The sequence below is a fragment of the Mesoplodon bidens genome (genome assembly GCF_964165515.1).
Source record: "Mesoplodon bidens genome assembly, chromosome: 9".
NCBI lineage: Eukaryota > Metazoa > Chordata > Mammalia > Artiodactyla > Ziphiidae > Mesoplodon > Mesoplodon bidens.
The window spans coordinates 63,079,812-63,096,109 of NC_138166.1; the positions used below are offsets into that span (position 1 = coordinate 63,079,812).

General features: G+C 49.3%; 3 protein-coding genes across 10 annotated transcripts in view; 1 reads left to right on the forward strand and 2 right to left on the reverse strand.

Annotated features, from left to right (window-relative positions):
• BBS9 (Bardet-Biedl syndrome 9) overlaps positions 1-16,298 on the forward strand; it is a 481,831-nt gene that overhangs the window by 433,596 nt on the left and 31,937 nt on the right. The window lies entirely within an intron of this gene.
• On the reverse strand, positions 2,023-6,334 carry LOC308623011 (dipeptidase 2-like; the record flags this gene model as incomplete). Its single annotated transcript, XM_081244844.1, is given in 11 exon segments — positions 2,023-2,195; positions 2,198-2,279; positions 2,380-2,515; positions 3,165-3,240; positions 3,909-3,993; positions 4,372-4,548; positions 4,669-4,738; positions 5,040-5,181; positions 5,407-5,536; positions 5,841-5,967; positions 6,294-6,334. Coding segments are annotated over 11 exon segments (1,224 nt in total). The 5' UTR covers positions 6,320-6,334.
• On the reverse strand, positions 8,620-10,079 carry LOC308623012 (DPEP2 neighbor protein-like; the record flags this gene model as incomplete). The annotated part of the gene is made up of 2 exons (XM_081244845.1): positions 8,620-8,882; positions 10,013-10,079. The coding sequence occupies 2 exons, from the start codon at positions 10,077-10,079 to the stop codon at positions 8,620-8,622; spliced, it is 330 nt and encodes a 109-aa protein (XP_081100971.1).

The window sequence follows — 16,298 nt, forward strand, 5'->3', positions numbered from 1 at the left end:
GAGGAGAGAGATCAAGGAAGAGGGGAGGCTCCACCACGCCATGTGCTGCTAGCAGAACAAGATGGAGGACGGGTCAGTGTCTCGTAGATTGAGCCACTTCGAGGTAATTGGTGACTTTAATTAGAGCAGTTTTGGGAGTGGCACAGGGGGAGGCCAGGCCAGAGTAGGCTGAGGAGTAAAAAGTTAGTACCTCTGAGAAGAGCATCCTTGGCAAGCTTTGTGGTTTTTAGAGGGGACCATGTTTGCTTAGAATAAATAAATTAACAGTTATCTCTGGGACATGGGATTTTGATTTTCTTCGATTTACTCATGTTGCTCTACCTTCAAAATATTTTTAGAATGTGACCACTTCTCACCACCTCCCCTACTATCTCTCCATCCTGAGCCACCATCATCTCTGACATCGGTGACTGAAGAGCCTTCTAACTGATCTACCTGTGTCTACCTTGGCCCCCGCAGTCTGTTTTTCATACAGCAGTCACCGTGATCATGGGGAATGTGATCAGTCATTCCACTCCTCTCCTTAAAACCCTTCACTGGCTCCTATCGTGAAGAGCTAACAAAGCCCGCAGAGCATCCTACAAGGCCATTCGGGGTCTGACCACTGTGTCCTATCTGCTTACTGCTCTCCATCCATTGTGTATCTGACTTCCATTACTCTCTTCTCCTTTCTGTGCTGCAACCACAGTGGCCTCCTTCCTGTTCTTCTAACACATCAGACAAGCTCCTGCCCCAGGGTCTTTGCACTGGCCCTTTCCTCTCATGTACACTCTTGCACTAGATACCAACTTGGCTAACTCAAATCTCTACTCAGATGTCATCTTCTCATTGAAGCTTATCTGGGCTTCTCTATTTAAAATTTTAACCTATGGGGATGAGGTGGGGGGGAAATGGGTGAAGGTGGTCAGGGGATACAAACTTCCAGTTACAAGACAAATACATTCTGGGATTAAGGTACAGCATGGCAACTATGGTTAACAATACTGTATTGTATCTTTTTTCTTTTTTAATTTTATTTATTTATTTATTTGTTTATTTTTGGCTGTGTTGGGTCTTTGTTGCTGCACATGAGCTTTCTCTAGTTGCGGTGAGCAGGGGCTCCTCTTCGTTGTGGTGCACAGGCTTCTCATTGTGGTGGCTTCTCCTGTTGCAGAGCACCGGCTCTAGGCGCGCGGGCTTCAGTAGTTGCGGCACGTGGGCTCAGTAGTTGTGGCACACGGGCTCTAGAGTGCAGGCTCAGTAGTTGTGGCGCACAGGCTTAGTTGCTCCGTGGCATGTTCGATCTTCCCGGACCGGGGCTCAAACCCGTGTCCCCTGCATTGGCAGGTGGATTCTTAACTACTGCGCCCCCAGGGAAGCCCTACCTCTCATTATTAACTCAGTGTATTAACTCAATTTTGTCTATAATTAGTGCAGTTGCTATTATCATTAATGAACTGGGGGAAGATGGGGTGGTTGTCTAAGTAGCCTGAACTGATTAGAGAGGAAGTCCCTGAGGAACAGGGGAGGAGATGTGCCCACATCCAGAGCAGTCTAGCCACTGGAGGTCCATAGCCCATTAAGTAGCCTGAGATTCTGGGCAAAGATAGGTACAAAGATCATTTGTGATCTAGGCATGTTCTCTTCTTGGGCATCTGAACCAGAATTACCTGAAGATCCCCAGGTGGTACTCAGTGGGTCAGGATCTGGATTGAGGTGAGCTACACAGAGGGAATCGAGTAAGGTCCACCCTTCTGCAGCCAGAGCCACCCACTGTCTTCTTCCAGTGCTGAGCCAAGCCACCTGGGTTTCCTCAGGCCACTGCCAACGGGTCTTCCTTGAGTATCCAGTGTCTAAACTGCAGGGTCCCCCACCAAACCCCAGTATTGGGAGCTTGCACCACAGACCCCATCACGGAGAAGGACACTCATGCTGATTCCATTTCTAAAGCATTTATTTTCACGAAATGTTTGTGCTCGCATGCAAGGAAACTTTGTGGGGTATCTGTGGCTGCCAAAGTGACATCTGGCAGGATTAACTGGATCACCAGAGCCAAACAATGAGGACTGGGAAGACAGCAATAACTGTGAGGCCTGGGCCCATGTGGGGGCAAGATTTTGAGAATGACCACTTAGGTGATAAAATGGGATTCCCACAAACCGCAGCTCTGGTTAGTTTCTGGTCTGGAGCCAGATCCTCTCTCTGATGCAGACGTGGAGGACGGAGCAGCAAGAGCTGCCCAGCTGCTCATCTGGGAACTCATCCTCCAAGGGACTCTGTCCCTCGTTCTCCTCCTGTACCTGGAGGCGGCAGTCAGTGGGCAGCACCTCTCACAGAACCCACGTGTACACCTGCTCAGACCACCTGCTCAGAGCTACTCTTTTGCCCAGCCCAGCATACCTGTCCCACCTGTCTGAAGACCCGCTGCACGTTTCCTCGAAGCACACCCCAGAGCTCTTCCTCACTCCAGCCACGCCCCAGCAACTCCTCTATCAGTACCGGGTATATGGACACGGCCTCCAGCCCCTGTGGGAACCTGTGTGGCCACCAGCCAGCCAGCTATTGGGCCTCAGACCTGTTCCCTAGTCCTGAGTCAGAACCAAAGCCCTATGTGTCCAGGGTCCACTGAACCCCAGCCCTGGTCAGATATGGAAAATGGAGACTTGGAGAGAGTAAATGATTCACTCCTGCTCTTCATCCTTCAGAGGAAGGCCCCAAAAGCGCCTCAACTATTCACCAAAAGTCATCAAATTGTACTGTTACGATCTATGCCTTTCACTGAATGCAATTTTTGCCCCCGTTTATAAAGAGAAGAAAAGCTTTTTAAGAACTGGGTTGACCCCCCTGCATGCACAGGCCCAACTGCAGGCAGAGAAGACGGTCAGCCCAGCCCAGACCTTGCTAAGAGTCTGCTCAGAGGCCATGGGTCTGCTGGCACTGGATGGGCGCAGATGCTGGGCAGATGAGCTCTGTGTGGTGTTTTAGACAAATATAATGACCTAGAGTAGGGCCAAATAGACAGGAGAGCCCAGGAAGCAGACCCTGGGAGAGGGGAGATACCAGTTGGGCCAGCACACCTGAGGCTATGGTCAAGGCCATGAGGACCACAGTGTGGTGGGCACGGTGGCTGTGAAAGTCCCACTGCTGCCCAGCCAGCCTGAGACAAGCCACGGGGAAGCACCCACCGGCCAGCCCCGTCATAATCTCCCCCAATCCCAATGAACTTGCATCCAGTGACTGCCCTGATGTGGTCAAAGTGATCTGAAGAATGGAAAGTCAGCAGTGTGGAGCTTCCAGGGCAGGGGTGGGGGTGATGACTGGCCTCTGTTGATTCCCCTTTTTGCAGCCTGTTGGCCAAACAGGCCAGTTCCTTCATGGCCTGGCACCGAGAGTACCAACTAGAGGACCCTGAGGTTTGATCTGAAGTGATCCCAGCTGGCTCTAGACTGGACTTCAGATTTGGAGTGGACCCCAGAGCCCCCTGTTTGGGCCATTTCTCACCCAAGATTCACCCTGCCTCCCAGTCTCCTTGAGAACCTGTGGGGGCTCCTTTCCCCAGGTGTGGAGGATGAGAGAGCAATAAGAGTACAACTGATGAAGACCCCAGAAACCTAAGGAGCTGTCCAGTCCCTTGGTCAGAGGTAGGGGCAGTGTGCTTTAGGAGCCCCTGCAGAGGCACAGATGGGCAGCACCCGGGCTCTGTGTCTGACAGCCTCCCTGATACCCATCAGTATCGCAGTTTTGATTCTGTGGCTCCAGTTCCACATGGCACCAAGGTGCTGTGTACTGTCCATTATTGGGTTTTTGGGAGCTGTACCTATTGCCAACAGGTGGGTCAAACCACTGGGGCTCTTCTGAAGTCCTCCCCAAATTTGGACCCAGCTTCAGCTCCAAATCAGAGTTTTCAGAGAGCCCAGGGTGAGGCTCACCTGCCACAGTAGACACATTGGCTAACGGGTTGCACTGCAGCACCTGCACGGACAAGGACACCATCACGATGCCACCGTTCTTCTTCTGCAGGGGCGGACCGGTGGACAGTCAGCTTGGCCCCCAGCACAGCTACCTGCCTGTTCACTCTCTCGGCCCCTGTGAATAAGGTGTTCAGCCCTGGCTTTGAGGTCACAGTCATCTCCTCTCTGGGTTTGTGTGAATGGAGGAGCCGCAGCCCTGGTCTGGGTGGTGTCTTGGCCCTGGTTTCTGGGTTTGGAGGAGTATCTTACCACCTAGACCCCCACCTAGGGCTCAAGAGTTCAGGGGCTGTGGACCGTGGGTTTTGGGGGCAGAAGATATTTAACCTGGGGTTTGAGGAAATTGAGGGAGAAGAGGCTCAGGTTCAAGGTCTCGTGGTTTGAACCTCTTGCTTTAGGTTTGAGGGCCAGGGCAGTCTCTCACCAGCAGCTGCAGGATATCATCAGGAACATTCTGAGTGTTCTTGCACATACCCCGGGCAACTGAGTGGGAGAAGATGACAGGTGCCTGTGACACTTCTAGGGCTCGCTGTTCCACAGCATCCGAGACATGGGACAAGTCCACCATCATGCCCAGGCGGTTCATTTCTGCCACCACCTTCTGCAGGGACAGGATGGGGAGAGGGCATCAGGGCTGCATTTATCTTGTGTGCATTTATCTGTAGGGAACAGGCGGCACTGTACATTGATGTGGGGCAGGGTATGGAACCTGGGTCCTTACCTCGCCGAAGCTGGTCAGCCGACTGACATTGCTGTAGAAGGGGTGGATACCCTTTGCTGAGCTCTGTGCCCTGCAGGATGGCCAGGAGGCAGTCTGACTGGTGTCCATGACTTGGCTACAAGAGCCTAGAAAGAGGTTCTGTCGACCCGTCTACACCTGCAACTCCCTGGTGCAAGAGGAGGGACCCAAACTGGGCTGTGCCTGGCAGTAGGAGGGCCCTTCTGGGGATTCAGTCTTGTTCTGCAAACCTCCATTCCCCTCCCGACCCCAGGTTCAGGGCTGGATCCCAGGGGTAAACTTGCTTTGGGCCCCAGCGTGATCTTGGGCAGATCCCTGCCTCACTGGGCCCTTACCATCTGCACTGTGCTCACCAGGGCGTGTTGCAGGTGTGGGTGAGTGTCACGTAGCGCACACCCAGTGCATAGAAGGTACGCAAGATGGAGAGGCTACTGTCCAGTGAGTGGCCGCCCTCCACACCGTTGAGGTAAGCCAACTTCCGGGTATTGTTGAGAGCTGGGGGCAGGTAGGTCAGATGATCATTTTCAGAGGCAGGAGTAGCTTACTGAAGTCCCTAACACCTACCACCACCAGTCTGTTTACCTTTTTTTTTTTTTTTTTTTTGGCCGTGCCGCGCAGCATGAGGGCTCTTAGTTCCCCCACTGGGGATCAAACCCGAGCCCCCTGCAGTGGAAGCATGGAGTCTTAACCTCTGGACTACCAGGGAAGTCCCCCGTCTACCTTTAACTGAGGTCACAAGCTCCAGCTCAGAATAGGAGGCACACATGAGGCAGATGAGGTGAATTTGCTCCAGGGTGAGGCGCACAGCATCCCGTTCGTGGGTCTGGCATGGGACATGGGCTGACCAGAACTGAGGGAAGGCCAGGGCTTAGTTTGGGCTTTGGAACTCCTTGGGCTTCTCATAGCCTCCTCAGCTGGCACAGCACTCACTGTGCCCAGAAATCATGTGTAATGCGTTGCTTTTTCTGTGGCACTTGGAAGCCCGTCAGGTTGGCTCACTGTGACCCCTGTAGCCCCCAGCATCCATGGCATGGCACTTTCTAGGTCACTATGGTAACTTAGTTCCAATGTGACTAACCTGTGGTCTCTGAGGCCCCCAAACTGCCCCACATTCCCCAGCAGCCATGTTGGCACCTTGTGTGTCCCTTTGGTACCGGGGCACCCACGAGACCGTCTTTCAGCCTGTCCAAGCTGGTCTGGCCATGGCTGAAATTGCACAGATTAACATCCTGTAGCCCATTGTGGTAAAACTGCCTCAGGACCAGGGGCATGTCGTTGTGGCTGGAGGGAGGTCAAGGCAAATGGGTGGGCTCCTTAGGTCTTGGGATCAGGCAGGACACATTGCCTGGCCTGGGCCAGTCTGGGGGTCCCCCACCTCACACTGTCACACAGACTATACTAGGAGCAGCTGAGGCCTGGGCTGAGGGGTTCCCACCAGGGAGGGGATGACAGAGAAGGGGGAGGGCATCCATAGATGATGGAGAGGACATCCAGGGGTGGTGTGAGGGAGCATCCCCACTAGCTCTGCATGCTCCGGACCTCCTCCCCTGCCCAGGGCCAGGCTAGGCCCCCAGCGGCCCCCAGCAGCCCGCACACGCTGCAGCCACCCGTCCACAAGCGGGAAGTCCCGCATCAGGGCCTGCGTGCGCTCCCGCGGACTTGGGGTACTGGAGGTTTCCGGCGTGGTCTGCACGGGTTACCGGCCGCAGCAGCAGACACAGCAGGAGCAGCAGACACAGCAGAGGCCGCTGGCTGAGTGCGCTGGGACCTTCGAGGCCCCCCGGGCCGCAAGCTGTGCAGGGACAGGCAGGCGGGCAAAGGCGGGTCTGAGAGGGGCGGGCGATGGGGTTCTGCCCGTCGGCACAGGCCACCCAGCGGCGCGGCCTCGCGAGGGGCGCGGGTTGAGGGAAGGGATACAGAGTCACAGGACCCTGCAAAACCCGTGTGCAGAGAGCTGCTATCCGCGAAGCCCGGGAGCCACAGGGCGGCACTGCCCTCCCGCCCCCTGCTCAGAGGCAGCTCCCGCGGGCTAAGCTGGCCTCTGCTGAGAGCCCACTCGCCTCCCATCGCGGGTTCCCTCCGCCCCCGCCCCCTTCCCACTCCCACTGCTCTGAGGGGGCGCCCTAGGTTGCTCTGCCCCGCCTCTAACCTTCCTGTCCAAGCTGGGGTGCTTCTCTCAGAGGGCCACCTTCAGCCCGAGGCCTCCCGGGAGCACACCTCGTCCCCATCTGCCTGCAGCCGGCCCCACCCACCCCGAGGGCTGCGTGCAAGTGTCTCTGTGGCCACAAGTCCTCTGGGCTCCCGGTTTCCTGGTACTGGGCCATGGGGGCTGGTGTGGGGGAAGAGAGAGTTTCTGGAAATGGGGGGGTAACCTTGTGAGCTCTGGATTCAAGAAGGGGCCCTCTGCCCCCGACCTTCTCTCTCCACCTACTTGACTCCCAAACCTGCGTGACCATTCTCTGGGGACTTCAACCAGCGCCTGGGAACTATCAGGGACCTCCCCCACTTCTGTCAGCCAACCTCAGGAAAGAGCGCCCTCAGGAGTCGCTACACCTCCCCAGGGCCTGAATAGAGGGACTTTTGGGATGTGAACTGAACAACCTTCTGGGGAGAGTCAGCAACCCTTTTACTCAACAGAGCAGGAACCCAGTCAGCAGGCTATTTGAGTGGAAGGAAATGAAGTGATTTCCATGGCAGCAGAGCCCCCACCGCAGCAACCTTCCTCCCAGAGCTGCTGGCTGACCTTCTGGCCAGGATCCCTCCTACCTCAGCATGGAAGGCCCGGCCTCGTGGAGAAGTATAGGTTCTGAGGAAAGACCTGGCACCTGGGTTCTGCTGCTACACTTGCCTTATCTCATGGCCCTTGTGGCTGTAGCTTTCCCAGAAACCTCAAGAGCTAAGTGCCTGTGCTTGCTCAGAGACCGCACGCCATTCCCCATTTCCAGCCTCAGGCCCTGCCTCTAGCTGCCTCCTCTAGGGACCCCCTCCCCCCAACACACACACACACACACACACACACACATACTGGGGATGTGCCTTCTCACAGAAGCTCAACCACTGAGATGCTTTAGGGACTGTGCCCAAACTCCTTCATCCCCAGCCTTTCAAGTTTTTGCTCTGATCCCTGGCACCCCCTGGAACTGTTCCACCTTTGGAACCTTTCCCGGGTGGCAGGAGTGCCTAGCACAAGGGTAGTGACCTAAGTCTGAGCACTGGCGACCCTAGAAATCTGTTACACAAAAACATTTTATTGAGCAGTAAGGGACCCCACTGGGTACAGAAAGGGCTGGCAATAAAGGAGCATGTGAACCTCGGGGCAGGGTGCATGCTGCTTGACTCTCCATCCTGTTCTTGCTTCAGGGAGCAGGTCTTCCTGGGTCTCTCTATCTTGCCTCCTGAGACCCCAGGCAGGAGGCTCTTCGGGAAGCCACCGATTGCTGCTTTCAGTTTCAAAAAGCCCAGCTCCCCGCTGGTTTGTGGTGGTGGCCGCTGACAATGGCTCAGGGCAGGAGCCCATGTGTAGACAGCTAAGGCTTCTCTGCACCCTGTCTCTGCTCCTGCATCCTCCTTGGCTCACAGATTGTAGACTTTTCTTTCTTCAGCTCACACAGGGGCCCCTGAGGATTGAGCAGAGGAACGTCAGGTTTTCTTCCAGGCCAGCTTCAGCCCTGGGATGTTCAGGGCAGACTCTCATTTCAAACCTCAGTTTCTGAGGCTCCTTGCTTATGGCCATTTAGTGTGGAAGGAGGCTTCTGTCTGGGGAAGGCTCAGACAGAACGACGCAGATTCTAATCTGTGGCAGTGGGCAGTGGGGGGGCGAGAGGGGGGTCACTGCAGGAAGAGGCATTCACTGCCTTAGGCAGTTAAACCATTGCCCTCTCTTCAGGATGGCTCACCTGCAAGATTCTGTGGGGTTCGCCTCCTGGCACCATGCTACAGTCGCCGGATTTGGGGTCTGGAGCAACCCAGATCTTCATCCGACCTTTCTGGAGAGTGCTTTCTCTTGGGAGCATGTCTACGGACTGGCTTCTCTGCTTCCACCTTTGCTGGCGTGGCCAAAGGAACATCCCTGTAGACCCGGTAGCCACCAACCAGGCAGTTTGTCTCCCCATGCCGGCCCAACTGCATTTCTCCACACCCTCGGTAGAGGACATGGTAGTGACCAGGTGTAGGAGGAGAAACGGGAGCCACTGCTGCTGCAAAGAAAATCAGAACTGATCAGTCACTTCTGCTGTACACAGACTCCTGCCAGAATTTCCCACTCTCATGTCTCTCCCAGTTTCTGGCTGAAGACCTTTAATCTACTTGACATCCAAAACACAGCCTTGGCCCATCACCTCTATGAGTCCCTAGAGAAGGGACACTGGCTGCAAAAGCAATTCCTAGAGTCTACGGCTGCAGCAGATGAGGAAGTCTCTTCACCGTTTCCAGGGAAAATAGCAGAACCCGAAAGTAATTGCAATCATGATCCTCTCCATCTCTCCCTTCCACAACAGAGAAAACATTTCTTGCAGTCTGTCACTTCTGAGGCTTTAATGGAAATGTCTCTCAAATTTTGGTAAAAAATAATCTAATATAAATTGGTTAAGAACCCCGCCCACCTTGGCAACCCCTCTTGGGCACCATTTATACTGCCTGTTTCAACCACATTGAACTCTAGCCCTCTGATACTTCTATGTAGATTAGAACAAGGCCAAATACTGAGGCAGAGTGATCAAGAGACTCAAAACTGGGTTCTGGGTACCAAGTCTAGGCTCACATCAACCCAGCCTCCTGGGACACCATCTCCTCAGCCCTCCAGTCTCATTAGCACTTCATCACCCCCCCGCCTTCGTTCTTCCGGTCTTCCCATCAATATGGCACCACCCTCTCCCCTAGTACTCAGCAACTCAGTGTGGGATGTGTCTGAGGGGACCGATACAGACGTCTACATGACAGCACAGAGGTGCCTGGGTTTGAAGGTGTGGTTCAAGAGCGGCCCTCTTCCTCAAACTGCTCCATTTACCTTTTGCCAACAAAAATGCACTTGTTTTTGCTAAGAGGCCAATCAGAAAAGGGTCTGAATGGAAGCATCCTGTAGCTCAAAGGGGAAGGCTCCATTTATAAAGATCAGAACCTTCCTGCACACTTGTCCAGGGATGACCTTTCACTTGTCCTCAGCAGTGAGCACTGTGGGTCACTGAAGGTGTCCCAGGTCACTGGTATTACTTAGAGCTGGGAAAGTGTTCAGGTGTACGTGGTGGGCAAGCCCCACAGGAACATGTGGCAGCCAGGGGAGGTTGTGTGTACCACATGCCTCTTGTACAGATGCCTGGTCTCGGTGTACCTGCTGCACTGCCTTCCCAGGGAACAGAGGACAGATTAGAGTAAATATAGAAGATCTGGTCAGACATTCTCTCTCAGACAACCAAAGAGATTGGTATCTGGTGGAGAACTTTCTCCAGGGAAAGAAGTTCCCTGCAGGGTAGGGAGGTTTCTCTGAGGGCAGCACGTTTCCATAGTTACCCTGCCATGGAAACTGTGAGAAGGCCTGTGAGGTCATCACTACCCAGTGAGGTCATATAAGGAACCTGTGACTTGAGAGGCAGGCTTCAGGAGGAGGGGCAGTTTTGTGGAGGAGAACAGGGTAGAGGCAGAGGTACTCTGCCTGGCCCCTCACACCTGGGCCTCCACACCCATGCCCTGGTCTAGTAGACACCCCACGTGGGGTGTGCCAGTGGGCTGGCACAGCCCCAGGGGCCACAGGAGGGCAAGAGAGACCCACATTCTGAGATTGGCTTGAGAGGCAAGGTTAACGTAAGAGACAGCTAGGTTGTATGGCACTGGCCCTAAGAGGCGGAGATTTGTGGGGACTGGGGAATCAGGGAAGGCTCCTTGGCAGTGGGCCTGAAGGACAAGTGAGATTTGGACCCATGGGGAAGAGAGGGAAGACATTCCAGTTTGGAAGAATAAAAGCAAAGACACACTCTTCTCGACCTTGTCCTGCCCCAAGTATAAATTCATAGCACCCTCACATTTTTACAACTGAGGACTTAAAAAAACCAAGAGGTTAAGGGGCCTACCCAGTGTTACACAGGTAGTGGAGAGGTGTTCTGCTCAATGGATAGGTTCATGTCGGGGCTCCGGGTTTACAGCTAACAGGAATGTGAGGACAAGCTCATGCCATTTCAAACATTTCCAAGTGATACTGAGACAGATGTTAAAGGTGCAAAATGAGGGTGCTGAATGACCTCACAAAGTGGGAATGGTGGGCCCATTTTAATATGAAATTGAAAACAAATTCATGACAAAAGGACATAATACAAAATGACAACATAATCACTACACTCCCCTCTCCCCTAGAAGTAAAAATCATTAGAATCCTCTCTCTCTCCACCATGAAAGGATGAGATAAAAGCTCAGCAGCAGCCCCTGTGAAAAACATGGTCAACACTGTGAAGAGGTGTTACTAAGATGATTTGGTCCGACTCAGAGAAGGAAAGAGACAACTCTGCCCTTAGCCTGATCAGGCCCACAGGAAGGAACATTTGGGGCAGCCTTTGATAGTGTGGCAATGAGAGAGAACCTTCTTTAGGAGGGGACTCCCTGTTGCCTACCTTGAAAAAGCAAAGATGGGACATTCGTTTAATGGGGCTGTTGCAGAGGCGATGTGCCCAGGAGGTAGAGACTGCTTAGACTACCATTTTAGAGGTTGGGCCACCCTGGTTGAGAACCACAGCACCTTCTATTCCTAAACTGCTTGAATCAGCGGGTGCACGTTAGGACAGACGATGTCAGGCCTCATTGGAGCAGACTGCCTTTGGGAGTGGTAGAATGTAAAATGTGAAGGGGAATGCTCTGGAGGAGGTTTGTCATGGCAGGTGGGCCAGCATGAGACCATTCAGATTCTCCAAGGCTCCAGAGATTACTTGACTGGGAGCATTCCTCCGATGTGGCGGGGGGACTCCTACCTTAACAGGACCTGGCTGGGCATCTGGGGAAGGCGGAATAAATGGTTTATTAACTTACGAGAGTGAGAGACTCACCTGGGGGGTTCCACAAAAGCATTTAAAAAGACTTGTACCTGGATTCTTGAGCCAACCCTAAGAAAACTTATCAAGATCTGGAGTAGGGCTCAGGAAGCTGCACTTTTAGTAAGCTTTCTGGGCAGTCCCACCACAGTGGTCCATGGATAGAGTGACCAAATTATTATGTATTCTCGGTTGCTTTTGGGAGTCAAAGTGGGCAATATTAAAAACTGCAGCAGGCATACGTATAAACAGGGAATATTCAAGGCAAACAGAGGTGTATAGTTATTCTGTGCATGAATCAGATTTGAGAAAAGCTAGCCTGGTGGTTAAAGAACACAACCCTTAGGACAGACAGACCAGATTCTGTCCTACTTACTTGTGTGATTTTGACCAAGTTCTTTTATCCTTCTGACTGTTTCTTCATATGGAAAAGAGCTATGGCTGTACGTTTAGCACAATATTCTCTTTTGGCAAAAGTTGCTCTGGGTCCATTTGTGTTCTCTGAAACTTAATCCTTTCCAGTGTGCAAGCATTTTTAAGTTGTTTGGTGAAGTATTACATTTGACTTTCAACTGTTCATTACTTTGGGCAAAGCTTATGTAGTGCTGCAGAGACTAGAACCTATGCAGAGATAGTGAGAGGATGTTATAAGCTTATTCTGCCGGTTTATAAAAAAGTTTAACCTTTTCTCCTCTTCCTCCACCTGCCACCAAGAGATGAGAACGAAGGCAGAGCCTGGAAATGCACACCAAGCAATACTTCTGTGTCAGTTTGCCTTTTATTCCTCTGCCAGTACTTCCCAGAGAGATTTCACCCAAAGTGCCTAAGCTTGCTATAGCCATTTTTGTGAAGAAAGTTTCTCTCTATTGCTAGTCACATCCCCTTTTCCTTCTCCTGGGGGCTTAATGGATGTTTGGGGGCAGGAAATAAAATTTAAACTAAAACATCAAAAAAAAAAAACACATTTGGACAAGGCCTTATTTTTGCAGTCCCTGCCTCTTCCTACCTTACTACTTTTGCCCAGCCAATTCCTAATTGACCTTCACATTTCGGCTTGCATGGTATCTCTTCCAGAAACTCTGACGTCTCCACTTCCTTCCTCCCATTCACCAAATCAAGGTTTTGTGTTTCTCCTATATACCCCTATAAAGTACCCCTATCATAGCACTTACCCCAATGTATTAGAATTGTCTTTTTACTCTCAACTTTCCCCTCCAGGCTGTAAATTCCTTATGGTTAAAGATGTTGAAACTTCTGGTTCCTGGAATATAGTGTATGCTTGAAAAGTATTTCTTGAATTGAGTGTGTAAATGAATTATTGTGACTTTTCCTTACTGTTTCCATGGTGGTTTTGCCAATGTCATCATGTGTCACATATTCCCTCAGTTTTAGAATCTCTCTTCTAATTTTATATGAGAACTTAACTTCAAAACATTTTGAACAGTGTATATGGTTAATTAAAAAGGTGAAGTACAGAATAGTATTACAGTAATCGTCCCTTAAGGTAAGAAGGAAGGTATATAAGATAATATACATGTGTCTGCTTATTCATGCAAGACAAATACAGGAAGGATAAACCAAGAACTAAAGAGATTGGTTACCTATAGGGAGTAAATGGGAGAGGGGTGGAAAGAAGTGGGGACCTGGGAACATGATAGCAGAGATGAGGAGGGAACAATTCTTTTCCAAGAACTCCTTTGAATATTACCTTGACTCCTGGAACCACAGTAATCTTTTGCATACTCCCTCTCCAAAAATAAATAGGTAAATAAAACCAGGATATGGGGGAATCCAAAATGTAACAGGTGAGTCTCACTTTATTGTGAATTAATAACATATCCACAGTGAAGAGAGTGGGAAAGAAAAACACTAACCTGGGTAATTCTGGAAAACAGTATTTTGACTGGATATTGTGAAGCTAAGGGAAAATACGGTAATCGAGTTAGTATTTCTTGTACAGGTGTGGGTTGTCAGGTTTGAAACAAAGAGGTTAGAATTATGGAAGGGGGAAGTAGTATTGGACTGAAAGCATAGGTATTAGTATGAACTCATGGTTTTTTAGTATATATTTGTTTATATATATATATATATACACACACACACACACACACACACACACAGAAACATGGATACAAAAGTAAAATAGCTGTGTGTGTGTGTGTGTGTGCATGTGGTGAGTATGCATAATATTCCCTTGCTCTGCTGAGAAGGCCTAGAAGCAACAACATACTAACAGGAGTAAGCATTCCTAGTACCCAAGTTTTGTTTACCATCTTTAATAAAAGGAACAAGGCTAATTATATGGGTAATGCATGCTTTTTTTTAAAAGTAGTAGTATATCCTGCTTTTCTTACTTTCTCTATCATAAGTATTGTACTGTGTGTGGAAAAGCATTTCTCAAGATTCAAAGGACATCCAAATGCAAGGGATCTTTACCTTAAAAATAAACAGCAATAGCTCTTTCATCTAGAAGAAAAAAGAATTAGAAATTTTAAAACTTGAATAACAACCTAAAAAGGAACCAGTGCTCCTTGGGAAAGGAGTTGATTCCAGACCAGAGGCAAGAAAACACACGATGAGCCTGGAGCATCTCACTATGCCAGAAAGCCTGAAAACATGTTCAAAAGACAGAGAAGCCAGCCTCAAGGAGCTCCCAACAGCCAAAGCTGGAACAATTCTGAGCAACAAAATAAATAATGATAGCGTTGGATTATAACCCACTGAATAAAATAAATGTTGATGAACTCATATTGACATAAATAAATAATTGAATAAATAAATGGAGGAGGAGGGACAGCTCTTCCTTATAGTATAATTCCATTTAATAAATGTAGAAGGAGTGAGGGAAATACAAAATCACCATTAGAGAGACATCACAATAATAATAATTTCAGGTGAGATCCACCAGTGGTTGCTAAAATCAATGGGAGAAAGTTTGAGGAGAAATAGGATATTTGCATAGTCTCCAAGTATCCCCCCCAATTTATTTATTAACTCGAAAGGTGAAAATATTACTTTACAGCAGGGAAAGCTGGTAGATACCACCTTAACCAAATGATTACAGTTAACATTACTTGCAGTAAGATCTATCAACGTCACGTACGCCCAGTATGAGGCACTGAGAAGCACACAAGTATCACTTCTCTGGTATTTTTTTTTTTGGGGGGGGGATGCAGTTGTTTTACAATGTTGTGTTATTTTCTACTGTACAACAAAGTGGAATTCCCTGTGCTATACAGCAGGTTCTTATTAGTTATCTATTTTATACATATTAGTGTATATATGTAAATCCCGATCTCCCAATTCATCCCTCCACTGCTTTCCCCTCTTGGTGTCCATATGTTTGTTCTCTACATCTGTGTCTCTATTTCTGCCCTGGAAACTGGTTCATCTGTACCATTTTTCTAGATTCCACATATATGCATTAATATACGATATTTGTTTTTCTCTTTTTGACTTCCTTCACTCTGTATGACAGTCTCTTGGTCCATCCATGTCTCTACAAATGACCCAATTTTGTTCCTTTCTATGGCTGAGTAATATTCCATTGTATATATGTACCACATCTTCTTTATCCATTCATCTGTCAGTGGGCATTTAGGTTGCTTCCATGTCCTGGCTATTGTAAATAGTGCTGCAATGAACATTGGGATGCATGTGTCTTTTTGAATTATGGTTTTCTCTGGGTATATGCCTAGTAGTGGGATTGCTGGGTCATATGGTATTTCTATTTTTAGTTTTTTAAGGAACCTCCATACTGTTCTCCATAGTGCTGTATCAATTTACATTCCCACCAACAGTGCAAAAGGTTTCCCTTTTCTCCACACCCTCTCCAGCATTTATTGTTTGTAGATTCTCTGATGATGCCCATTCTAACCAGTGTGAGGTAATACCACATTGTAGTTTTGATTTGCATTTCTCTAATAATTAGTGGTGTTGAACAGCATTTCATGTTCCTCTTGGCCATCTGTATGAATTCTTTGAAGAAGTGTCTATTTAGGTCTTCTGCCTGTTTTTTGATTGGGTTGTTTTTTAATATTGAGCTGCATGAGCTGTTTATATATTTTGGAGATTATTCCTTTGTCCGTTGATTCTTTTGCAAATATTTTCTCCCATTCTGAGGGTTGTCTTTTCGTCTTGTTTATAGTTTCCTTCGCTGTGCAAAAGCTTTAAGTTTCATTAGGTCCCATTTGTTTATTTTTGTTTTTATTTCCATTTCTCTAGGAGGTGGGTCAAGAAAGATCTTGCTGTGATTTATGTCAAAGAGTGTTCTTCCTGTGTTTTCCTCTAAGAGTTTTATAGTGTCCAGTCTTACATTTAGGTCTTTAATCCATTTTGAGTTTATTTTTGTGTATGGTGTTAGGAAGTGTTCTCATTTCATTCTTTTACATGTAGCTGTCCAGTTTTCCCAGCACCACTTATTGAAGAGACTGCCTTTTCTCCATTGTATATCCTTGCCTCCTTTGTCACAGATTAGTTGACCATAGGTGTGTGGGTTTATCTCTGTGCTTTCTATCCTATTCCGTTGATCTATATTTCTGTTTTTGTGCCAGTACCCTACTGCCTTGATTACTGTAGCTTTGTAGTATAGTCTGAAGTCAG